This window comes from Dreissena polymorpha, chromosome 15 (genome assembly GCF_020536995.1).
Source record: "Dreissena polymorpha isolate Duluth1 chromosome 15, UMN_Dpol_1.0, whole genome shotgun sequence".
Taxonomy (NCBI): Eukaryota; Metazoa; Mollusca; class Bivalvia; order Myida; family Dreissenidae; genus Dreissena; species Dreissena polymorpha.
In genome coordinates this window covers 10,902,527-10,929,691 of record NC_068369.1, presented here as the reverse complement: position 1 = coordinate 10,929,691, position 27,165 = coordinate 10,902,527, and the positions used below count along the sequence as shown (strand labels likewise).

Here is a 27,165-nt window from a genome sequence, read left to right as displayed (position 1 = left end):
TTGTGTTACTTTTAATTTTATTGAAATGGTTTTCATTAAAACGATATTTGTACACTTAGTGGGTCTTTACATTTGTACTCGTCAAGTACGCGTTTTGCAATACTAAAGAAAACACACATATCGGTAATATAAATAAAACATAATCGACATTTCCAACGATAATTTGTATGTATTTGTTTGTTCTTAAATGTCGAATTTATCGCACATTTGCTGGTATACGAAATGTTCAGAATTCGTGATAATGCATTGTTCTTCTTTGGCTTTATACATATAGCTTGGTTTACACATTTCTCTCCAAATCGTGAAAACATGTGTGTCAGTCAATCCAATATTAACAAGATAGCGTTTCATGTGTTGTTATTGCTTAGAACTTCTTGGTTGAATTTCAGCTTTAAAAAAGTAATAAGCTACAATTAAAGTGTTGATTAAAAACTGCAGGTGCGTATCTATTCCGGGCCGTCTTGAGCGGGGGAAGTACTTGGGTCGGCGTTTCTCTCAAAGATTCCCTTGGTCCCGGCGGGTCGAATGGAGGACACTGAAACCTCGGTCGTTTGCTCTGATTTAGGAGCATCCGGTCCCTCCTTACCCTTGTAGGTGTCGCTGCAGACACATGCGATGAACTCTGCAGTGTAATTAGTAATACACGTGGTATATTACTCGCTGTGCTAATATAGTTTCGTCAAAAACAAAATACCATCGATCGTATGGATTTCATGTTGCATACATATTATTGACAATACTATAAATAATAATTGACAGTTATCCTCACTCAGAGCCCTATTATTTTATCAGAAAATTATCTAATGGCATTATTATGTTCGATATTCGGTTCAGTAACAAATAAATAGATTTTTCGACGTTATATGGTTTTCCCATTTAGTCCTAGATGTTAAGTATTGTTAATAATTTCTAACTCAAATTAGGAATTGCAATGTGTTCAACTCCGTTACCGTCGTAATCTATGCGGCCATCCCCATCAATATCCACTTCCGCAATCATCTCATCAACTGAAAATGAAAGTTTACACGCTTCTCAAGTGAACGTCATACTCGCGTTGATGTGAGTCGCGCAATGGGAAAATGGGGCTTATTGCCTGTGCGTAAAGTGTCGTCCCGGATCAGCCTGCGCAGACCATACAGGCTTATCAGAGATTACACTATCCGCATAATCTGGTTTTTCGTTTAGAAGAGACCTCATTTAAACAAACAATTCCATAAAAGCGAAAAGTGTCTTCCCTGACTAGCCTATATAGGCTTAAATGAAACGAAACTTATCGCACATGATTTTAGTTGTGTTCTGAGAAAACTGGTCATAATGCATGTGCGTAAAGTGTCGTCCCAGATTAGCCTGTACAGTCCGCACAGGCTAATCAGGGGCGACACTTTCCGCCTAAATTGGATTTTTGCTAAGAAGAGACTTCATTTAAACGAAAAATGTCATAAAAGCGGAAAGTGTCGTCCCTGATTAGCCTGTGCGGACTGAATCATGTCCAGTTTTCTCAGAACGCGACTCATTTAAGTCCAGTTTTCCCAGAACGAGCCTTATCTTTATCACGTTTTCTGTCATTGTGGGTTGTTCGGATAATTTCTACTGGTATGTACGGAATCCGATTTGGACCACACTGAATGCAGTCAGTCGTGCTTTGAAGTCAACGCAAGATTATCAGATCCCTTAGCACTAAGTTACCAGATGTCTTGTATTTTATTTGTTCATATAGTGCAAATACGAACAAAGTAAATCTTCAACTGTACAGGCAGGAAAAAAAGATCTAGTATGTTATGCTTTATTTATGGCAAGTGACCAATTAAGTCGCGTTCTGAGAAAACTGGGCATAATGCTTGCGCGTAAAGTGGCGTCCCAGATTAGTCTGTGCAGTCCACACAGGCTAATCAGGAACGACAATTTCCGCTTTTATGGCATTTTTCGTTCAAATGAAGTCTCTTCTTAGCAAAAATCCAATAAAGTCGGAAAGTGTCGTCCCTGATTAGCCTGTGCGGACTGCACAGGCTAATCTGAGACGACACTGTACGCACATGCATTATGCTCAGTTTTCTCAGAACTCGACTAAATTTAAAGTAGGGTAACCGCATTGAAACGGCAATAACAATTCGTGGTTTTAACAGGCAACACACGCGAAATGAATAAATATTGGGTCACCACCTTGAAACGTTCATTACAAGAACACATGTATGAAAAAGGCCAACATGCTTACTTTCGTCCTCTGTAAGGTCCTCGCCAAGACACTGTAGAATTGCCCGGATGTCAGACGCGCAGATATAGCCACATCCGGTTTTGTCAAATACCTTTAACAAATATTATGTGTAAACGAACTGTTTCTTAAATATGAAACGAACCCATTCAAAAATGACATATGTGTTAATGCATCAATCGTGCTGTTTAATACAATTTCTGAGCAAGCTTTTATATGCTGTCATTTGGATGCAGAATTAAGTTTCTTTTTTATAAACGCATGCTATTCAAGCCTAGTACTCAATATGATCGCTTGTCGCAGTTCCTTCTCGATGTCATTAAAGTGTTTTACTCACCGTGAACGCTTGTAACAGTTCCGTCTCGATGTCATTCAAGTTTAGTACTCACCGTGACCGCTTGTCACAATTCCTTCTCGATGTCATTCAAGTGTTGTACTTACCGTGAACGCTTGTCATAGTTCCGTCTCGATGTCATTTAAAGTGTTGAACTCAACGTGAACGCTTGTCACAGGTGCCGTCTCAGTGTCATTAAAGTGTTGTACTCACCGTTAATTCGTGTAAAAGTTCCGTCTCGATGCTATTCAAGTGAGTACTCACCGTGAACACTTGTCATAGTTCCGTCTCGATGTCATTCAAGTGTTGTACTCACCGTTAATGCGTGTAACAGTTCCGTCTCGATGTCATTCAAGTGTTGTACTCACCGTTAAGACTTGTAACAAGTCCGTCTCGATGTCATTCAAGTGTTGTACTTAATTTTAACGCTTGTAACAGTTCCGTATCAGTGTCATTCAAGTGCTGTACTCACCGTTAACGCTTGTAACAGTTCCGTCTCGATGTCATTTAAGTGAGCACTCACCGTGAACGCTTGTCACTGGTCCGTCTCGATATCATTTAAGTGAGTACTCACCGTGAACGATTGTCACAGTTCCGTCTCGATGGCATTCAAATGTTGTACTCACAGAGAACGCTTGTCACTGGTCCGTCTCGATATCATTTAAGTGTTTACTCACCGTGAACGCTTGCCACAGTTTCGTCTCGATGTCATTCAAGTGTTGTACTCACCGTTAACGCTTGTCACAGTTACGTCTCGATGTCAACCAAGTGTTGTACTCACATTGAACGCTTGTCACAATTCCATCTCGATGACATTCAAGTGTTGTACTCACCGTGCACGCTTGTCTGAGTTTCTTATACAACTCGTTAAACGCTTGACTCAGTTACGTCTCAATGTCATTCAGGTGAGTTCTCATCGTGAACGAACGTCTGAGTTCCTTCTTCATATTATACAACTCATTAAACGCCTGTAACAGATCCGTGTCGCAGTCATTCAAGTGAGTACTCACCGTGAACGCCAGTCTGAGCTCCTTCTCCATATTATAGAACTCATTAAACGCCTGTAACAGTTCCGTCTCGATGTCATGCAAGTGTTGTACTCACCGTGAACGCCTGTCTGAGTTCCTTCTCCTCATCCTCCTCAGTATGCTCTGACAAGCCGCCCATATTGGCCATCACCTGAACAAACTCCTCGAAGCTGAACGTGCCGTCACCTGAAATTATAGAATAAACAGATCAAAAACACAGTACCATCGATAGTCGATTGCCGTATGAATATCCTTTGCGGACATAACCCGATAATTGTGCATCACAGCATTGTATAATTGTATTATATTTTATTATAAACAGAACGGTATTCGTGGGCTATTCCATAATAAAGCCTCGTTCTGTGATATCTGGGCTAAATGTAAACTGCAAAGGCTAATCAGGGAAGTTACTTTCCTTTGTCATTGTAGCTTTCGTTTCTTCTTGGCGAAAATCCAATTTAGTTGTCGTCCCTGATAAGCATCTGCGGAAAACAAAGGCTAATCTTAGACGATACTTTACGCATATGCATTAAGCCTGGATTTCCGAGAGCGCGGCTCATCTGATCATTCACAAGAACTCACCGTCAATGTCGATCTCTTTAAGCATCATGTCGAGTTCGTCCGTGGAGGGGAACTGACCCAGGTTCCTCAGTACTGTCCCGAGCTCATCGGCGGTGATAGAGCCATCACCATCCTTGTCGAATAGCTTAAACGCCTCGCGTAACTCTACAAACATACATAAATGTGTTATCTTTGTTATGGTTGCTATTGAGCCTCGCTCTGTGAAAACGGGGTGTAATGCATGTGCGTAAAGTGTAGTCCCCTTTTAGCATGTGCGTAAAGTGCAGTCCCCTTTTAGCATGTGCGTAAAGTGCAGTCCTCTTTTAGCTTGTGCAGTCTGCACAGGTTAATCAGGGACGACACTTTCCGCTGTCATGGATTTTTTGTTGAAAGTAAGTGAAAATTCAGTCTTAGCTTACAGTTTCTCCATGATTAGCCTTTGTGGACTGCACAGGCTAACCTATGGGCACTCTTAACGCTCATTCATTAAACCCCACTTTTCAAGAGCGCGGCTCATTTATGTGTATATGTTTCTGTAAGTGGCTGTATTTGTAACAGCTAAAACGTCTTATGTAACACAACAAACACGCATAACATTTTTTGAAATTCAGGTAATTTTAATATAATGTTACTGTACTACAGTAAAAAAAAATAAAGTATGATGAAAGGATGCTGGTACTACTTGAGTTTACATTCAATATGTGTATGACAATGTTAACTGCAAGCGTTGGCTTTTAAATAGGATCATGTTCTACAGTATTATTAAGATGTTATTGTAAGCTATTTAAATAACCGCAATTCCCCTCTTCTTACAAATTTACTTTACACGTATTTTACTTTACACGTATTCTTCCTTATAAAATGTATAACGCGAACCATTAAAGAACGCTTGGATCTGTAATTTCAAATAATTTTTGTCTTACACAAATAAAAAGAAGCAAGCCTTATGTCCGGATATATTTCTATTTATCAGACTATACAATCGGCTCACACGAAGCACGTATTATTGAAAGCACATTGTGGGAGCCGTGGTCTAATGGTAGGACGCTGGCTTAGGGATCGAGAGGTCCCGGGTTCGAATCCCACCCTGACCGCTGGAATTTCCTTGAGCAAGAAATTTATCCCACAACTGCTCCTCTCCACTCAGGTGTTAAAATGGGTACCTGTGAGGGTAATAAGCCGTTTCTGCATACTGCGCCAAGATGTTAACGAACGACTTATGACCTAGTGATCAGGGAAAAACTGTAAAGCGCCTTTGAACGCACTTCTCGAGTATGAAAAGGGCGCTATATAAATGTGGTAATTTATATATATATATATATATATATATATATATATATATATATATATATATATATATATATATATATATATATATATATATATATATATATATATGTGTGTATTGTGCTCTCGGTGTTAACAAATGGGCTTACACAAATAATATGTATCGAGGATGCAGACATATCTTTATTGTGCTTTACACACGAAGGGACAATATGAGAAGCGTTCTGAGAAAACGAGACTTAATGCATGTGCGAATAGTGTCATCCTAGATTAGCCTGTGCAGTCCGCACAGGCTAATCAGGGACGACACTTCCCGCTTTTATGGTATTTTTCGTTTCGGAAGTCTCTTCTACACGAAAATCCAGTTTAGGCGGAAAGTGTCGTCCCTGATAAGCCTGTGCGGACTGCACAGGCTAATCTGGAACGACACTTAACGCATTTGCATATAGCCCAGTTTTCTCAGAACGCGAAAGAACATTATTCAATAAATGAGCCTTGTTCTGTTAAAACTAGGCTAAATTCACATGCGTTAAGTGTCTTCCCATATTAGCATGTGCAGTCAGCACAGGCTTATCTGGAACGACACTTGCGCATAGACTGGATTTTCTTTTAGAATACACATCTTTAAACGAACATTTCTATAAAAGCGGAAAGTGTCCCTAGATTTGCGTGTGCGGACTCCACAGGCTTATCTAGGACAACACTTTACGCACACGCATTAAGCGCAGATTTCCGTATATGCTGTTGGTTCATACCTCTTATCTGACCATGAGAATATCTCGTCAGAATATCAGCGTCCTTCTGAAATATACACAAAATTAAATAATCGAAAACAAGTTAGCACTTCTATGTACACATACGTTTGAGTTTTGTTTAAGCCCCCCCCCCTTCCAATTAATAAAAGCGACATATCGACACATAGTGGTCGCACTGTCCGCCTGCCTGTCTGTGCAAAATTTCCTGTCTCAAACATCACATTTTCATTTTTGAATGGATTGGTACTTGGTACAAATGTCCACCACATACAATTATGTGTCTCGTGAAGCACCGGACTTTTTCCAAGGCAAATGTCGCACTTAGAGATCAAAGGTCATATTGGGCAATAAAACAGCTTTACAAATTCTTACTAAGCCATAACTATGTCATACTTTGATAAATTGAGTCGCGTTCTGAGAAAACTGGGCATACTGCATGTGCAGTCCGCACAGGCTAATCAGGGATGACACTATCCACCTTAATTGGATTTTTGCTAAAAAGATATTTCATTTAAACGAAAAATGTCATAAAAGCGGAAAGTGTCGTCCCTGATTAGCCTGTGCGGACTGCACAGGCTAATCTGGAGGGACACTTTACGCGCATGCCTTATGCCCAATTTTCTCAGAGCACGACTCAATTCTACAAACGTAAGCACTCAATATACGACGTGTCCGTGAAGCAACTGTCCCGCTAGGTCATAGGTCAATGTCATACTTAGGCCATTTAACTGCCTGTATGGGCAGCAATGTGCCATTCATTATGGAAAGGAAAATAACCTATAATAAGACCACGGTAAGGCGCCTGAATGTCTTGTTCTTCGCGCGTCTCATTACATAAAATGTCGACTTAAAGGTCAAAAGAGCGTTTGAGCATTGGGCATCCATCTCTTTGTCTTGTTGGGATGCATCATAGAACGACGAATCGACATTTTAAAACGACTTGTTCACAGTTTGCAAAATGACAATTTTGCAAACAAAGTCATGTATTTTTCGGCGTAGCTGTATTAAGCCAGCTTTTCACCTTACCTGACCTTTGTAAGTGTCCAATAAAATTCAAATAAAATTTCCCGCGGCTAGGTACGAATGAATAAACTTCATTTATTCCATTGGCTGATTTGAGTATACCACCAGAACATTGAAAACATATCCGCGTCTTTGTAACACTGTTTTACTGCATGAAACAATTTTATCTCTAATGAAAAGGCTTAATAGAGCGTGCACCTTTTATTTTCAGAGGATTGTCAGGGCAAAAGCGTTTATACTTAAAGGCTATGTTCTCATATTTAGTACTTACTTCCATATTCCTGTCAACATGTTAACATGTAAAAGTATAAAGAGCAGTGGAAGCGAGGCCTCACTTTAATGCATTGCATTTCAACCCGCGAGTAACAGGTCAATTCGCGGCCAGTGTGTGAATGTCAGAGTTTATACAGGTCATCACCGGAGTTCGCGGCCAGTTAAATAATCGTTATATAATAAAGACGCTATCCGTGAACTAGGTGACCTTGAATTTTGTTTAGACCAGAAATATGTTAAATGAAGATATTCAGCAATATAATTATGGTGTGTCAATAACAGATTCTTAATGTGTTTTCAACAATACAATGATAAACATTATTTTTGATTAATTTAACAATAATTATTCCACCATATTGACTAATGTATTAAGCATGAGCGCGATGATTCTCGATACTGTTAATAATCGAATCAAATAGCAATGCCCGACAAACCACTAAAACAGGTTTGTTCGAAGAACGCGCCTATAAATACGGATACTTCGCGTGTGGCCGGTTGACTCATATGTTTTAATTTCATTTCCATTCATCTTTTGGCTTTCTGTTTTGTATCTATAGGTTTATGACCAGCAATATGTAATAATGTAAAATAAGCCGCGAAAACTCCTCGTAACATCCCTTACTGCGTGTGATGCAGCTAAGAACTGCACAGAAAGACATTCGCTATCCTTGATCTCATTCATTGAACTATCAACGCCGTATATCTTTTTTAAAGATATTTCTTGTTTCAAATGCATTTATTAAATTCAAAAAGAAAATAACACTTTAACCTCTTATAACGAATTTGTTTTGGAATAATATTATGTATTCGCTTATTAATTATTATCAATAGAAATCTTTGAAATGATAAAGGTTTTGTTATGCTTGGTATAGATAATTTTGGACATATGTTAATTACTAGCATAGCGTTTTAAACACGGTATCAATATAATAGGTACCGGGGAAATCTCCACGCAGAGTTGTTCCTTGCTCTCACATAACATCTCAGATTTGGTAGGATTTTATTTGTGTTGTTTAAGTATTATATTATGAAAAGTAATATCATTTTCTTTTATATTTTGAAAATAGTGTATAAGTTTAGGTTCATAATAAGAAATAAATGACCCAAATTAAAATATAAAAAAACAAGTAAAATTAACAACGGTAAAAATCATCGGCTAGCTTATCATCACGTGGTTGGTTATGAAGGCAGGGGTTTGATCCAGCTATGCTAGTTCCAGTTAAATCTCTGCGCGGAGGTTGGTACCAGGGTAGTCCTGGTGAGGCGTTGGCGTGTTATAATTTGCCTTTAAGATCCCTAATTTGAATCCCACGAAAGGAAAACTTTCAGTCAACCTTTTATTTTGCCGTTAAAATACTTTTAAACTTTTCAGAATACAGTAGTTTTTTTTTAAGTAAATACGGGCAATTAAATTTTGTAATACACGACAATGTGTGAACAAGCCCCTTAAAGTAAACGAATCCAGATTGACCTCCGCAAATGTGACAAACGAAACCGAAACATCAATATGCAATCTCAAATCGACCGGAAATGTGATCGCTGTGTCAACTAGACTACTGCAGTGTTTTGAGATAATGCTTAATCTTCGCAATAATTCACATTTTATCTTGTTGCATAATTTAATAGATGTATTCAATTCTTCTCTGCTAAACACACATTTGTCCCCCCCCCCAAAAAAAGTAATGTATTTGTATACCGAACAACTGTGTACGTCCCTGCAAAAAATGCTACGTTTCCTAATCGCATTATATATTGCAGATTTAAACATCGCAATAAAAAAAAGTAACTGAAAAAAAATACATTCATTTAAATTGTATATGAGCAAACATAAGCTAGTCTAAGACATTTCATACTATTTTTAAACTTTTACAGTATCAAATTCATCTTAGACTGCAATAGTAATATACATGTATAACACGTTCTTTCATCTAGATCTGAAGAAGCAAAGACACAAAAATTGCACAGAATACGTAGCTTGTATGCAAGTATGCAATACATCAACAGTGTTATCTTACAATTTAACTTCCAAATTCAGTTAAACACAAACGTACCCTACCTTTTTGGACATATTTTCAGTACAAGCGTCTAGAAACCACTACAAATACCAGAATACTTCAATTCTACAGCAACAAACGCAAACAGTGGTTTATTGATTTCGTCTTCTCGAATCCTCCTAAAACCACTAATGAACTCAGAAGTTAAACGCAAGATAGTATGTGCGCGATGTAACTTAAATGTATCCGTGTTCACTGATTCAGAAAGTATACACTGTGGGAAGATGCATACAGTTGTTGCCGTATGGGCGCCAGTGTTGCCGTATGGGCGCTTAGGGTTCTTTCTTCGAACAACACGTTTGGGTTTCTAAATATATTATATTTATGATTTAATATCATAAACATACAGGTTGACAGCATGAATGATATGCAAAGAATCACATTCTTATAATAAGTATACATTTCAATTATATATAAAATGATGTGTTCCGACGGTAAGATACCAACTGAATTAATACACAAATACAACTATTAAAACAAAATAATTACAATAATACAACCGACCGACATGAATATAAAAGATGTATAAAATGCATATTTACCTAAATATATTATATTTATGATTTAATATCATAAACATACAGGTTGACAGCATGAATGATATGCAAAGAATGACATTCGAAATAGTCATTCATGCACACGGATGTGGTTGAGTGAATAAACTCATGCTTGACAAGCCAATTAACGTATTAAAATGTTAGTAAAAACAGTTCACCTTTCTACCCAGTCTCTACATACTGAAAACTAATCAACTACTACAAAAGAACTCTACTAATTCTGTTTACAGTTAAAATCTACTCTGTCCAACCATTGAACAATCAGAGCAATGTTTCCTTTAAAAAATAATTTACTTCAATATCATTCAGAATAAATATATTTATGAACTAAATATATTTACAACAATGAAATACGTCTACAACACATTTCCCCTCTCTAAGAAAATGTCGTCCTCGACATTATTAAAATTCAAACATCGCTTGTAAAGCGAGGTTTGATTAATCTCGTGATCAAAATATTTATGAAAGCATCGTTGTTAAAAAAATAATGACAACCACAATATTAACGTTTTCGTTTGCAACTGTTTATTTTCAATTTGAAAACAATGACAATTTGACAAATAAAAACATAATACACTAATTTGTATTTAAATACTCAATCGTGAATGTTAACAGCTGTGTATCTTTCCAATACAAATCCACACATGTTAAATTTATGCTGTCACTGTACTTAATCATTATTGCAAATACATAACAACACCTATCACAATTTATACTCCCCGGATGTAAACCACGCCGGCCGACGGGTCTGACGTTGGCTGCGGCGCCGTGGTATTTTCTTCCGTTTGGAGCGTCGTGTATCTGTTTCATCTTCCGACTGATTGCTGTCGGAACTCGTCTTCCCTGTGCGTTCATCCACGTCCGTGGAGGACTCGTCGGAAACTTCAGGTGACGAAACACGCTGTACTTCCTGTATCGGTAAGAAGGAACACGGCAGCAGATGATTCCGGTGGACGGTTTTAATGCCCACATCGCCGTTTTCCTTTTTTTCCAACAAACGTACCGAAACAGTTATCTCAACACACCTGTATTACCTCCCTTTTGGCTTATCTTAAGCCAACAGCCTGACTATCACAAATATCTAATCAAAGCTCTTTTATTTTGTACCAGGTGTTTACTAAGTTCGATTTTATTTCGATTCGAACCCGCAACTGGTTTACTATCGCGTGTTTACTACACTGCCGAAATAGCGTTCTTCTTGCGCTACGATATCGCGAGCACGTGCATTTACCGGTAAGACGCCAGTCGCACATACACGCATTAAACTACATAATGCAGTTTAAATCGTATATGTACATTTTAACATTATCAATTTTTAGAAAAAAAACAGTAATTATTTTCCGGTATTTATAAAGAGAGTTTTCTCTTTAAAAATACGCACAAAGCGTTTTCAATTCAACCATACGTAAAGTATGACAAATTAACAAATTTACGCATTGAAACCTCTTGATACTTATTATAACCCTTGGGCAAAATCTACTGCTTCTAAATAAATCCAGTTACTCAAACCTATCTACTACTTAACGTCATGTAAGTGGTGAGTAGATTTAACTTCGCCATGCAATAAACTTTGTGCTCGTGAAGGGACTATAATTTCCTTAAAATAACTTCATATGACACTAACTTACCAATGAGCTGACAAAAGGTCGTTTCATTTATCTCGACCAATTCGCAAAATGCATGACCACATAAACTTAAATTAGCTATATATGTTGTTGTTGTTTTTGTAAGTCAACTGATTGGTATTTCAAATCATTCATTTTCGACAATGAAACTACAATAAATAGATATATGTACATTGCACAATAATTATAAAAATATTTACACTCACCGAACTCCGTCGGAACACTTACAAAATACAAGCAAAACACAATAATGACACGATACACAATGTCCACAACGATTTAAGTGTCCATCACTCTCCGTCCTGATTGAACGTGAATCCTTCCTTGCGTAGCAGAACGTGAAATCCTGTACGTACGTTTTAACGGTTTTGACGTCAAAGTTTTGTGCACAAGAAATACGTAGTTGTACTCACATCGGTGCTCGAGCTCGATGCCGCGCAAAAATGTGGACTCCTACTCCCCGGGAAAAATCAAAAACCGGTTTCCAAGGAATCGCTGTGTTAAATTCCTGGACTCTCCCCCTCCTCGCTTCCGGTCTGAGGCTCATGTCTGTTCAGGGATTTTCGTCGTAGTAACGTGTCCGCTACTTCCGTTTTTCTGTTCCAAACGCTGTTGTTGCCGAAGACTCGTTGTTGGGCGCCAGTGTTGCCGTATGTGCGCTTAGGGTTCTTTCTTCGAACAACACGTTTGGGTTTCTAAATATATTATATTTATGATTTAATATCATAAACATACAGGTTGACAGCATGAATGATATGCAAAGAATCACATTCTTATAATAAGTATACATTTCAATTATATATAAAATGATGTGTTCCGACGGTAAGATACCAACTGAATTAATACACAAATACAACTATTAAAACAAAATAATTACAATAATACAACCGACCGACATGAATATAAAAGATGTATAAAATGCATATTTACCTAAATATATTATATTTATGATTTAATATCATAAACATACAGGTTGACAGCATGAATGATATGCAAAGAATGACATTCGAAATAGTCATTCATGCACACGGATGTGGTTGAGTGAATAAACTCATGCTTGACAAGCCAATTAACGTATTAAAATGTTAGTAAAAACAGTTCACCTTTCTACCCAGTCTCTACATACTGAAAACTAATCAACTACTACAAAAGAACTCTACTAATTCTGTTTACAGTTAAAATCTACTCTGTCCAACCATTGAACAATCAGAGCAATGTTTCCTTTAAAAAATAATTTACTTCAATATCATTCAGAATAAATATATTTATGAACTAAATATATTTACAACAATGAAATACGTCTACAACACAGTGTTTATGTAAACTGTTTCTAATCGGCATCTCAGCGATTTAACTTATTTTTGTAACATAACACTTATCATATAAATATGTTTATGCTTACACGATCAAATGGATCAAAAGTGGGATTTCAAGTGTCGACGTGTGACCTAAAACAATGGGCAGTTACTCAAATTAGACGTGATAGTTGTTCGCTATGGATTGTCCCTCTTTACAACGAGACAAAGATATGCCAGAATGCATGAATTGTCTTGCTTTAATGTACTTTTTCCTAACTACATCAAACACACACATTAAAACTGAAGATATTGTTTGTATTTCGAATCTCAATTTTCAATTTTGATTCAAATACAAAGCTAATAAAAAGAAGCTCGAGGCAACGGCAGGCATATTGTTAACAAAAGAGCGTTTAAAGGGGCCTTTTCACGTTTGGGTAAATTGACAAAATTGAAAAAAGTTGTTTCAGATTCGCAAATTTTCGTTTTAGTTATGATATTTGTGAGGAAACAGTAATACTGAACATTTACCACGCTCTAAATTAGCCATTATATGCATCTTTCGACGATTTAAAAACCCGAAAATTATAAAGCGTTGCAACGCGAAACGAGTTTATAATTTTGGAGAGTTCTGTTGTTGTCGTAACATTTTGTGAAGCTACGAGGATTGGTTATATGAAGTATAAAATACACCTGTGTTTGTATCCGGAAGGATGGCCGAGTGGTCTAAGTGGTAGAATTTTTACTCCAGACTCCAGGGGTCAGTGGTTCGAGCCCTGCTGAGGATTACTTTTTTTTTAAATTTTATTCTTGATTTTTTACTGGAGCTTTTTACATCCAATTTTAACATTTATCAATATAAAGCAACATAAAGAAAAACTTCAAACTATGCCAAAATCCGTGAAAAGGTCCCTTTAAGAGAGATGGAGCGCATCAGGTTGACTTTTGAAATAATAACGTAATTGACGACAACAGTAAAATATACTCAATTAAATGATTTAACCATGCATTTTATGGTGCAACAATTGTATCAAACACAGACGTAAACATTTAGAGGGAGAGTCTGGTGGATAAATTATGAGTTTGAAGCCTGTAATACACTGAGCCATTATGCCATTGTGATTCGTATGCATCAAGAACACTGAAAATGTTGAAAAATAAGTAACGGTTTGTATAACTTTTAAATAAAATGTTGCAATTACTTTAACGTCTGTATAAAAACGCAGTAAATAGCGGTGTGTTATGGCCACAGAAACAGTGTGTTGTTTAGATGAAGAGTATTTGAAAACGTATCGCCTACAATCAGAAACAAAGGTAAAATATGCAGACTGCTTTTATTTAATTTTAATTCTAAATGTGATATTTTAAAAATCGTAAGTCTTTCCATTGTTGCTTCAACTATATACGTACCACGAAACAAAACACACAACGAAAGGCAATGGCAGATCAGTCAACCAATATGTGGAGGAGCATCTGAGGTCAATTTAAAAAAAGACTTTACGACAAAGTTAAAAATATGCATTTTCAATGAATAACATGATTTGACGACACGAAGGTGGAGTCACATTATAACCACGCCTACCAAAGAGACAAAGCGACAAATAACATCGTCAGGAACGAGCCTGTTTGGTTTTCACCAAACACGCTCTACCTTTCTGAATTGCTAAGATACGCTTCTTAAGTGAAACTTTGTTAATGAGGGCTATTAAAAGACATTTGTAAACAGCTGAAAACTCCAGTCGCACCAGGAGGTTAATAAATCATCACTTTAAGGTCCTTATTTTATGGCAGGTTACCAACTAACCCAATAGGAACCATGACAAAAGCACACGATACATACAAACACTGACTACAAAACTACGATCATCTCCTTAGAACGGTCAAAGAAAGGGATAACGTTTGGGGCGGGAGGGGGGGGGGGTAGATCTGTTTAAGAATGCAGTACTCAGTCTTCTGTGAAATATTGCTTAAGTGGTATGTTCATGTATCTACATATACGTATATCAATTTTCAAGATTTCCGTTTGAATGGCGAATCTAAGATCGACATTTCGTTTTTCTATAAATACTAAGGGTCGTCAAGATTTAAGTGCGTATCGATCTTTTATAAAAATCGGTATTTTCCACTTGGTTATTTTTCAAATGGACCAAAATAGTGCTTGGAATCCAAAAAGGCTGTTAAGGAATGAAGTCACGTCTGTCTTAACGTTTCTTCAGCAAAATGAGAAGGCCTATCCATGTAAAAATAACATTCATCAATACTTTTATAGTCAGTATTGTCTAAGCTGTTTAAGCTAAATAATTAACGTAAGGTTCAACTCGATTGTCATGAAATAAAAACCGAAAACGTGCAGAGAGAAAATAATAATTTATCCAAAATGCCACATTGTGCCAAGCCAGTAAGGGCGGTCCATTAATCACGTTAAGAGGAACGACCGCGCCCATGTTTTTGTTATACTATATTTAAAATATCATGGTCTGATGTGCCACTTTATTCATTTTGCGTTATTCTCATTCCGTTTTATGATTCAATTATATTCCAAACGGGATATGCGAAATCTAACTCACTTCTTAAGTGTTTCTTAAAAAAACGTATATTGGTTGCTCATACAAAGCCGTTCACAACTGCTGCTAATATTCGACCGCCTTAATGACTTTATAATATATTGACACACAAAGAAATATATGAGTCCTTGCATTAAACCATGCATATTAATTCAAGATATAACGGGGCTAATAGATTAATATGTTCAATTCGCTTTGTTACCATAATGTGAGTTTCATACTCGGAGAAAATTGATTTTCAATTTCTATTGTGACTAAATATTTCCATTAATTGTTGTTTCCCGGACAAAGAATCAAATCTGAATAGAGACGTATTTGAAGAGGTGAAGTTTTTGATTAACTTCATGTCAGATGTGTAATAATAAATTTGCAGTGAAGGCACGATTGCCAAGTGTTTCTTAACGATGCTTAAATATTACAGGCAATTTATTTTCCGCATTTGTTCAATTAACACTTTTTCCATTGCATCAGTCGCCTTGTAAGCCTAACGTAATCGAATTGATTTTTGAAATAAATTGCCATATGAAGTACCGATAAAACTCGTCGTGGAAACAATTGCTACGCTGAATTATTAATATAACTACAAGGTTTCGTTTTCCAATTAACTAAAATATGAACGCATATTACAAGTTATGTGATCCGTGAAATGATAGGAAGTTATTGACTGTGGTGTATATATTCATGCACAACAGTCCGCACAAGTTTTAACATGTTTATCAAATATAATAATTAATAAGTATAATAAATGGTTTCACATATATACACATACTTTAATGCGAAATTAAAGCAGAAAATATGTACATGTATGAACATAGGTTGTGTAATACTTGTATGAAATATTGTTAAAGAAAACACGTTTCAGTTGAATACACACAAATATGAAATAATAAAATTGCGCACGGTTTACTCAACAACATAAATTATATTTAAACATTCGGCGTTAAAAAATTAGCAATCTTCAAAGAAATTACTATGCTATGAAACTCGAAGAAGAGCAGTGTGCTCGATATAAATGTTTCATAATTGTATGCAATTTTAACAATTTTAACATTTAATATTGAATGCACGTTTTTTAATGATACTTAGTTGGAAGTTTTTCCTGTGTCGAGATACTTGTCCACACATCTTTGCTTTTGCCGCATTTGTACATTATACGCAGCACATTCCAACATTTTAAAAGCGAAATCATATTGAACAAAGTGCTCCCATGGTTATTTGACATGTATTTTTAATGTAACTTTTGAAGTTACGTGCAATAAATACATATAATTTATCATTTTATCTCCAAAGCACCGTTTTATGGATTCTACATGCAGACGTTTAAATATCGGTTTAACGCTTGTATTAACGGAAAAAATACAACTTGAAAATAACGTTATAAAATGTCGCCTATTATAAAAAGAGAACATGACAAAACTTACAAAGGTGTATAGCTCCTCCTGGTCGCCCATATTTCTCGCTGTTCAATCAGTGAAATAAATGAATCGACACAAACGCCTTCATTCCGACTATATTGGCTCAACAGCTGTCACGGTTAAATTGGTAATAATATCTACAGTCGATATCAGATAGCGTGCGAGAAACTAGATTTAAAAATCCCGCAATGAAACACAATTTTATAAATGTGTTCAGCGTTGTTCGTTAAGCAAACAACAGATGTATGTTTAAAACAAATCGTTATAATATATAGAGAGAAATACTGCCTGATCGTTTTGTAATTTATCAGGCAAGGCTTAGAATAATATAACGGCGAGGCTTGCCGAGCCGTTATTTCATTCGTGCCGAGCCAGATAAATTACAAAAAGATCAGGCAGTAACCCGTTTTTCTGTTTATCATACCTCTACGTCCCCGATTTTACAGAAATAATAAAAAAAAATCGCTAAAAAGCTGCAGGAATGAACATGGTTTTTGTCGTTCGACGTGTGAATAATGACGACATTAGCTCTTGCGCTTAATATTTTTTAAACATGTTTTTGCTGTTTGTGTTGCATTTTGTGATTAAAATATATTACATATTGGTATCAAATTGTTTGTTTTGTTGAATCTGATTCGATTTTACTAAAAGTTATTACGTTATAGTTGATTCCGAGTAATACGACCATCCTCCACACATGACTGACATAAGAACTTCCTGTTGACCATGATATTATATAAATACTACATGTCTGACAGGGTGACAGTAAATTTGTCAACTTGAGGAAATACTGTCAACCGAGGCGAATTTATTGTCACCCTGTCAAACATATAATATTTATTTTATAATACCGAAAAAACTATTGAAACATAAACAATTTATATGAACCATGAACAATTTTAATATTCAATAATTGTATTTAATTTCAGAAATGATTGACAGATTTGCTCGTCTGTTTACAAAGGAAATGCAAAACTGCGTACTGCGCATGCGCGAATGGGACAGTATAATTTTTAACCATTCCGTATGGCGCACCAAAGGGGTCGAAACTTTAACTTCTGCTGCAGCAGAAAAAAAATGCTGCTCAAGCAGCCTTTAAATGCTGCTCGAGCAGCAAATTACTGCTCGAGCAACATAATTGCTGCTCGTTCAGTTTCTAGATGCTGCTCGACCAGCAAAATTCCTGCCCGAGCAGCATTATTTTCTGCTGCAGCAGAAAAATCCTGCTCGACCAGCATTTATTTTTAGAATAAGCCCTTGAACCCGTCAGCCAATCAAGTTTGAGCTTACAAACGGACGACATAAGCTACCTCAACGGAAACGAAATAGACCCGACAATAACTTTGGAAAAACTGCAACAAACTCATAATCTGTGTTTTAACCAATTATTATTAAATGCTCATCCTTTTTCGTAGTTGTTCTTAAAATAATAATTAAGATTCAAAATCTATAAGTAATGTAGGGACATGCAAATTTGGTTGATCAATTGCTCCAACGTTACATGATTTATGCTTATGTGTAATCTGATTCTGATTGGCTGAAGCCATAATCTAAAAATAAATGCGGGTCGAGAAGGATTTTTCTGCTGCAGCAGCAAAAATGCTGCTCGAGCAGTATTAAAATGCTGCTCGAGCAGCATTTTTTCTGCTGCAGCAGAAGTTAAAGTTTCGACCCCTTTGGTGCGCCATAATTCCGCACGTGATTGCTAAGGTAGCGGGCGACAGTATTTTTTAAGCGGGCGACAGTATTTATTGGACAATAATTTTTTTCCCACTGGGTCTGACATTATTTCTATGTCATGATGGCCTATGGGAGTTTAGCATTGTGAATAAAAGTGAGGCATAAAAAATATCAGGCAACGTTATATCAGGCAGATATCAATGCGGTGGTATGATAAAACTATGAATTTCGTGATCGGATATATAGATAAGATGGCGATTTAATGATGTCAGTCGCTCGGTGTTGTTTTCGAACGTGCGTGACCTATTTAAAGTCGATGCTTTCTGCAAAATTCAAGATCAAAACAGGAATGCGTTTTGATTTAAGAAGTAATTCGTGAACTAACGATACCTATTTCTTCAAATTGTATAATTATATATTTTATGTTTAAGATGTATTTTGAAGTTTCGCACCAACCGATCGTTCACCATGTCAAGCCCAATTCATTATAGTTATGTTTTTCTTTTTAAATTAAATGCAGATTTAAAATAAAAATAACAGTAGGTGTTGCTTAACTCAATCAAGTCTATTTATTACGGAAAAAAGTAAATAAGTCTTTTCAAATTACCGCCATAATAAATAGCTTATCGGGAAATTTTAGGATACCGTGATGTTCGTCATCAGTTCATGATTTTTTTTCCTAACGTCTTCTTCTCCTTTATACCCCCGATACACCGACTCCGTTCGAAGTACGTTCTGAAAAATGTGACTAAACGGGTTCGAACTGTGTGAGAACGGAGTGATCCTAGTAGCAACGTGTTACGAACTGTCTTCTAACTTTGTTGACGGCCTGGAACGGGGTTGAACGGGATTGGTGTTTCAGAATTGTGAGCCTACTCAAAATTTTCTTCCGATCATCCCGTTCCACAATTACACGTAGTAACAACGTACTGGAAACGGAATGGACGTACTAAGAACGGGTAGGTCGTACTAAGGTCGGGTTAGGAGCGTGCCAGAACGTAGTGCGATCGGACCGAAATTACCTTTACAATGCCACACCGATCGAGTCCGTTTCTAGTCCGTCCAATCCGTTCTCAGACACACCGACCCCGTCCGCACTACGTCTCAAGTACGTTCCCGTTTCGTGTAAATAAAAATAAACTCAAAGATAAGTTCTTACAACGTTTGCAACACGTTCTATAAGTTCTCAGTAAGTTCTTAGTACGTTGTTCACGTTTTAAGGAGTTCGCAATAGGTTCCAAGAACGTTGTACTCGTTCAATGCAGTTGTTTCAACGTTCAAACCGTAATTACAATACGTTCTGACAATGTGCATATAAATAGAGGTCGTTTTCTCAAAATTCATCATTTGTGATATTAAGATGAAAAACTGACAATCTTGGAGCTGTTAATTTTTTTAATGTTGGCTTCGTGCAATTTATGTTAAAAGCAGAGCAGCAATATAATATTTTGTTGGGCCGAAAAAAAAACAAATACGTCTTGTCGGCTCAAAGCGGGAAACATAAATGAGAACTGGCAGGAACGTAGTCGGTTTAATAATCGGCGTGCAGAACGTGGCTGCAACTACGTCCGAAACGTACTAAGAACGTAGTGGGACGGAGTGATAACTGCCTTTGAACGAGTTACCACTGCACAACAAATAAAGAAGACATGCGTACGAACGTAATCAAACTTGCTGAGGACGGGCTCGGTCTGACTGAAAACGGTATACTAACGGGGACAATGGGACAATTGACCCAATTTGAACTGGGTAAAGACGGATTGGCAACAGGATAGGACGGGATAGGGACGAGATGCACGTAGCGCGAGCTTTGTATGAACGTCATTCAATCATATTGTAGATTTTGTTCTGACCAAAACTACAAGTTCAAGCAAGTTCACATCCCGTTCTGCATTTTCTTCAGAACGTGATCGAACTGTCTAAGAACGTGCTTGGTGTATGGGCTCCTTTACCCATGGATGGAGTTTAATGAAACTTCACAGGAATAATTCTTGGGTGACCCTCTTTCAACGTTGATCAAATCTTTCCGGTCCATGGCATATATAGGTGAGCATGAGCTCTAAATATATTCCAAAAATGAAAACTTAAAAAATATCTAAAACCACACACTTTAGTATTTTGTTTCTAACCTCGCCATTTGATCCTCCACGGATTCTTTTTCAAATCATGCCTCTTGGGTCTAAACCTCCCATGCCCCAGTCGACACATGATTTGTATGATCTGAAGCAACATTTACCATGCAAAGCATTGATTTCACAATAAGTATTTTGGGTGTTATATTTTTTAAACAATACTGTTATCCCTAAATGATCCTGTGGGTATTAGGATGGTTTAGAGCTTGAGTCTCTTCCACCAGAATTGTTTTATGTTCTTTTACTCTTAAAAAATATAATTGAGGATTATAATGACGATGTGGTGTGTATGGTTATAATTGTCAGTAGTAATGAAATGTCAGCTTTGCAACTTCTTAATGCATCGGCAGATTAAAATACCGTATATCTTATATCTATTTTCCCACATGATTTGTCATCTATAACCCATGCTTATTAATGCAAGATTAAGGTCACAATTAGAGTTCTGAGGGTTGCGCGTGTGAACTGGTTTTGTCAAGGCCGCTTTTCAGTCTAAACGGTCGTCAGTCTGTGTGAGCGCGTGCGTCTAAACTTGACATGCAATTGAGCCTCGCTCTGTGAAAAGGGAGTTTAATGAATGTGCAATCCGCATAGGCTAATCAGGGACGGCACTTTCCGCCAAACTTTATTTTTGCAGATAAGAGACTTTCTTGAAACGAAAAATATCATAAAAGCGGAAAGTTTTCGTCCCTGATTAGCCTGTGTGGACTGCACAGGCTAATCTGGGACGACACTTTACGTACATGCATTAAAGCCCTTTTTCACAGAGCACGGTCCAAATAATTGAACAATGAATGTAGTTATTGACAACGGGCTGAGCATGTTGCATATGTACCGAATATACTGAAAACATGAACTTTTTTCAAGTAATATAATATACCAGTCGTGATATTTTAATCAATATAAACTAATAATTGTAAAAAAAATACGGTATTTTAGAACTTTTCTTTTTTCGTCAATCGCGGTTGACGGTCCCTTTAATGAAAACGTCACCTGTTCAACGACGACTTTATGTCAATGGATGAATTGTGTGTAATTTTAAATTTCACACAGATTGATAAAAAAATTAAACATACATGTACATCCAGGTGAACAGATTAAATAAATAGCATCTTAGTGGTCGATTTCATTTTAATCATGTCATTTGGATAATACACGTTACAAGAACTATTCCGGGCGTTATGAAAAAATATGTACTTGGTTTTAGACATGATGTATAGAAGAGAGTTATATATATCGGCAAATAGTTCAGATTAACCTTGGCTTTCAATGACTTATGTCGAATGTGTGTTAATAAAAACAGCTTACTGTCGCCAAGTATATGTTAGCAATACTTGTTAAAATATCGTAAATTCAAATCTACGTGACAAATTATGACAAAAAACTAAAATTTATAACAAAGACACATTCACATGTGTTTACGAGTAGATCGAACGCACAGGTTCCTGAAACTGTCGTGGAGTGTTCAAAGTGTTCTATTCAAAGCAAGGAGTATGAAGAATATGCATAAGTGTATTTTGATACGCCTTAATATGTATCACTCTTAGTTACAGGACATAAGCAGTTACAGACAATAACCAGTCACAGGACATAACCAAGTCACAGGACATAACCAGTCACAGGACATAATCAGTCACAAGACATAAGTAGTCACAGGACATAACCAGTCACAGGGCATAACCAGTCACAGGACATAACAAGTCACAGGACATAACTAGTCACAGGACATAACCAGTCACAGGACATAATCAGTCACAGGACATAACCAGTTACAGGACATAATCAGTCACAGGACATAACCAGTCACAGGACATTACTAGTCACAGGACATAACCAGTCACAGGACATAACCAGTCACAGGACATAACCAGTCACAGGACATAACTAGTCTCAGGACATAACCAGTTACAGGACATAACCAGTCACAGGACATAACCAGTCACAGGAAATAACCAGTTACAGGAAATAACCAGTCACAGGACATAACTAGTCTCAGGACATAACCAGTCACAGGACATAACCAGTAACAGGACATATCCAGTCACAGGACATAACTAGTCTCAGGACAAAACCAGTCACAGGCCATAACCAGTCACAGGACATAACCAGTCTCAGGACATAACCAGTAACAGGACATAATCAGTCACAGGACATACCCAGTCACAGGACACATAACCAGTCACACAACATATCCAATCACAGGACATAACCAGTCACAGGACATAACAAGTCACAGGACATACCCAGTCACAGGACATAACCTAACTTCATATTATACAAGGCGTCTCGTGGTTCCAATTAATTAATTTGTTGGTGCAATATTTATGGCTAATAATAAGACACACCGAAGACATTTTTCAGTTTGCGCATGCAAAAGGCTTGCTAACTAAGCAATATTTCTGGGTTCGTTTAATAAAATATGGTATGAAATCACAAATTGTGTTAGACTCTATATATAGTTGAAATAATAAAGATGTATATATAAGGTTTACGTTATACTTAAAAATGTCTATACACATTTAAACGTTTTAACATCACCATGTACAAGAAATACCTTTAAAAAAGATATACCGCGTTGATGTTAATAAAGTTTTGTTGGTTAAAAAATCTTGTCTCTTAAATCAATAAGATCAAAGACTTATAACTAATATCATGGGCGTTTCCTCAATGATTATTCACTGCACTACATACATTTTAAAGGGATCTTTTCACGTTTTGGTAAATTGACAAATTGAAAAAAGTTGTTTCAGATTCGCAAATTTTCGTTTTAGTTATGATATTTGTGAGGAAACAGTAAAACTGAACATTTACCATGGTCTAATATAGCCATTATATGCATCTTTTGACAATTTAAAAACCTGAAAATTATGTAGCGTTGCAACGCGAAACGATTGAATAATTTGGAGAGTTCTATTGTTGTCGTTTAATTTTGTGAAACTACGAAGATTACTTATATAAAGTATAAAATACGTCTCCTTTAGATACTTGTCAGGATTGCCGAGCGGTCTAATTCGTTTTTACTCCAGGACTCCGGGGGTCACTGGTTCGAGCCCTGCTGCGTGCTACTTTTTTTTCCTTTTTTATTTTATTCTTGATTTTTTACTGGAGCTTTTTAGATCCAATGTTTATATTTATCAATATAAAGTATTTAATGACAAACTTCAAAACATGCCAAAATCTGTGAAAAGGCCCCTTTAACGAGGATGAACGTAGTTTACAGTCTTATCGGGGACCATAATCCGACACTGTAAACGCCCAACGAAGGTTAGCATTAGTGAAGACAAACTTGGATATAAAGATGCTGTGTGTCACTGTCCTTATCAATCGCTGTGTCCACCACACAACATGAGCGCTCCATATAATAATTAAAAAGTGGTTCAATTGCTCTTAAAGTTTCCGACGGTGGTGTATGGTAGATAACAATCTTGATTTTAATTGCAAATAAATATGTTAACTTTATTACGTTTCCTAGAACATCTAACTACATTTTTGCGAACTGGTGGTAATATCATGTTAGACACAAAAATTTACATTTCGACAATATTACCGTTGGTTTATGCTTTGAGTCGCGTTCTGAGAAAACAGGGCTTAATGCAAGTGCGTAAAGTGTCGTCACTGAATAGCCTGTGCAGTCCGCACAGTGTCAGGGACGAAACTTTCCGCCTAAACTGGATTTTTGCTAAGAAGAGACTTCATTTAAACGAAAAATGTCATAAAAGCGGAAAGTGTCGTCCCTGATTAGCCTGTGCGGACTGCGAAGTCTATTCTGGGACGACACTTTGCGCACATGCATTATGCCCAGAATTCTCAGAACACGACTCCTTTGTACAAAACGATACCGACACGTCAACTAGTATTAGTTACAGTAACAAAAAATAATGTATGTGTCGCATGAACAATTTTACAAATTAAAACTAGTGGGGATTTTCAAACGACGTACCGGTATATATACTTTACGTTATGCTGCACAGTAAAGATAGTCAACCTCTTTTTCATTAATTTTTTTATATTTTACATTGCTTTTAACAAATGCGAAAATTCCAGTTATTTATTATGGCATACTGGCTGGAAATTTCAGCAACACTGAATTGGGTATTGATACAATTCACTTAAGGTTAAATCCTTTTGTAGACAGCCTCGCCGAACAAAACACATCATCACACTATAATTATATAAATAAATAGGCACTTACGAAATTGAAAATATCCTCTTCTTCATCCATTTTCTTGTTAAAAAGTCATTTCAATTATTGAGCTTAACACGAATGCCGCCCATTTTACCACAACGATACTGGCTATCCAAACCTCACGCATTAATCGGCACTGTTTCTATAACCGTTGTCAGAATACAGAAACGGGCTGTAGCGAAGGTATCATAAAACTATGGTATTTATTTAACTTAATTGTTTGTTTTAGACAATATGAGTTATTGGTATCATTAACCTTCGTTTTATCTCTGAAGTTTGATTATCATGCAGAGGCCAGAGTGTCTGATCGATACATCCACAATTCTACCAAGGAATTTGATACCTCCCTCAAAAGAAAATGCGACCATGGTTACAATATCGATGTATCTGATCTCGGTGACACAAGAAATGAATATGGGACGATCAACGGTCACATTTATTGGACGATTTCAGGACGTTTGAGGCTTTATCTGGTATAACTACTTGATGTATATGCGTAACGTGTCACCCTTGATAAGCCCGTGCAGTCCGCACATACTTATCATGGACGACACTTTCCGCTTCTATTGAATTTTTCGTTCAAAAAAAATCTCTTCTAAACAAAACTACACTTAAGGCGAAAAGTGTCATCTCTGATAACCCTCTTTGGACTGCACAGGCTAATCCGGGACGACATTGATGGCTTTTTCGGTGACTGCAAGTCGACTGTTGATTAATTGATATATTTGACAAAACCAATAGCTGTGCAACCAATCATATCACTTGTAATCAAATTTTTACCTAAAATTTCCTTTAATTCAATCAAACGTTTGTTTATTTTTGTTGCTAAATTAATATCAGTGAAGAACGATATTTTAATGTGCAACACAAATCAACCAACACTGATAATAACGGAAAAGATTACGCGTTGTACATTCCGCATTTTTGAAGAGATGAATTATTTGATAGTATTAATTTTATCTAGTTTGACACACGGGAGCTCGTGAAAATATAAATCACGACAAAAGTGTTTGATTAAAACAAATACGGGCTTTGTATTATAGTTGCTGTAGTATCACATACGTATATGGTATCATATACGTAGTTTCCCATACGGTCAGCGTAGGAAGAATATCCAGATTGGGAAGCATGCGTGATTTAATAACACGCATATGTACTCCTGACCGTGATTTAGTAACACGCATATGTACTCCTGACCGTGATTTAGTAACACGCATATGTACTCCTGACCGTGATTTTTTAAATGTTTTTTTAATGTGAAAAGTATATTTTGTCAGACTGCTCTAAGGAAATTAATTATATTCGCACACATCCAATTAAACGTGCTTCACAAGCAGCTGCGTAGCTTATGTGGACCGCGGAAACACTCATTATTTGGTGAAAAAAGGCCAAAATGGAAATGACACGTGTAGGAGTCATTATAAATTTGAAAATAATGTATGAATGGTTTATAACGATAGCCATCGATCGAAGGAAGGAACCATGATATGACCTCATTTTTGGGAAACTGAAACTCGCATTTGGACCATTAAGATTGTTTCTGTGCATAACGTGCATTCCCTGCATACGAGATTATATCCTACCGACTTTGTTGATCTCTGACAGGTTCTTTCATCTGGTTAATATATTGGACAGTGGTTTTACACGCGACATTGTGTTCAAATGCAATTATGTAGGTATTGAAGTTTATGAACTTTAATTACATTTCAAAACACTAATAATGTATACACGCTTACAAAGTAGCGTTCACTACAGATAAATGCCTAAAATATCACCATTACAAGAATTTTATTTTGAAAATATAGTGTAATGTAATCCGATGTTAATTAAATTATCATGCAATAGATTAAAATATAAGTTTCACTAAATGAATGATAATATGTCAAAACAGTTTGATCAGTAAATTATCAAACACTTTTTGACGTATGGTCGGTGCATTGAAAGTTATGCCCAGATTCACAAAGCTATTGAAAATCAAACATTTCGATTTATTTAAAGATCTACAAAAATGTTTATGTTTCATTCGGTATGACTGAATAGCGGAAAGGGCTTTCGGTGTTCGGAAAGGGTTTTAATTAATTTATTTTCAAAGTTTTGAAACATTTATTGGTATTTTCATAAACAGCACCTTACATTGTGTTTTTATTTTAAATTTTATTCAAATTCATCAAGAAATGATTTAACTTT

At 36.5% G+C, this 27,165-nt stretch overlaps 1 protein-coding gene across 2 annotated transcripts; it reads right to left on the bottom strand.

The window, feature by feature from the left end:
- On the bottom strand, nt 1-25,096 carry LOC127860168 (calmodulin-A-like). Of its 2 annotated transcripts, none has more exons than XM_052398057.1 (7): nt 24,985-25,096; nt 6,175-6,220; nt 4,154-4,297; nt 3,648-3,757; nt 2,213-2,303; nt 951-1,007; nt 1-622 (listed from the first exon to the last, which is right to left on the bottom strand). In XM_052398057.1, exons 1-7 carry the CDS (start codon nt 25,012-25,014, stop codon nt 447-449), a joined length of 654 nt encoding a protein of 217 aa, XP_052254017.1. In that variant the 5' UTR covers nt 25,015-25,096; the 3' UTR covers nt 1-446. The 2 variants fall into 2 exon arrangements, with proteins under 2 accessions (XP_052254017.1, XP_052254018.1); XM_052398058.1 differs by lacking the exon at nt 24,985-25,096 and adding an exon at nt 9,527-9,753.
- Between the last annotated feature and the right edge of the window lie 2,069 nt (nt 25,097-27,165).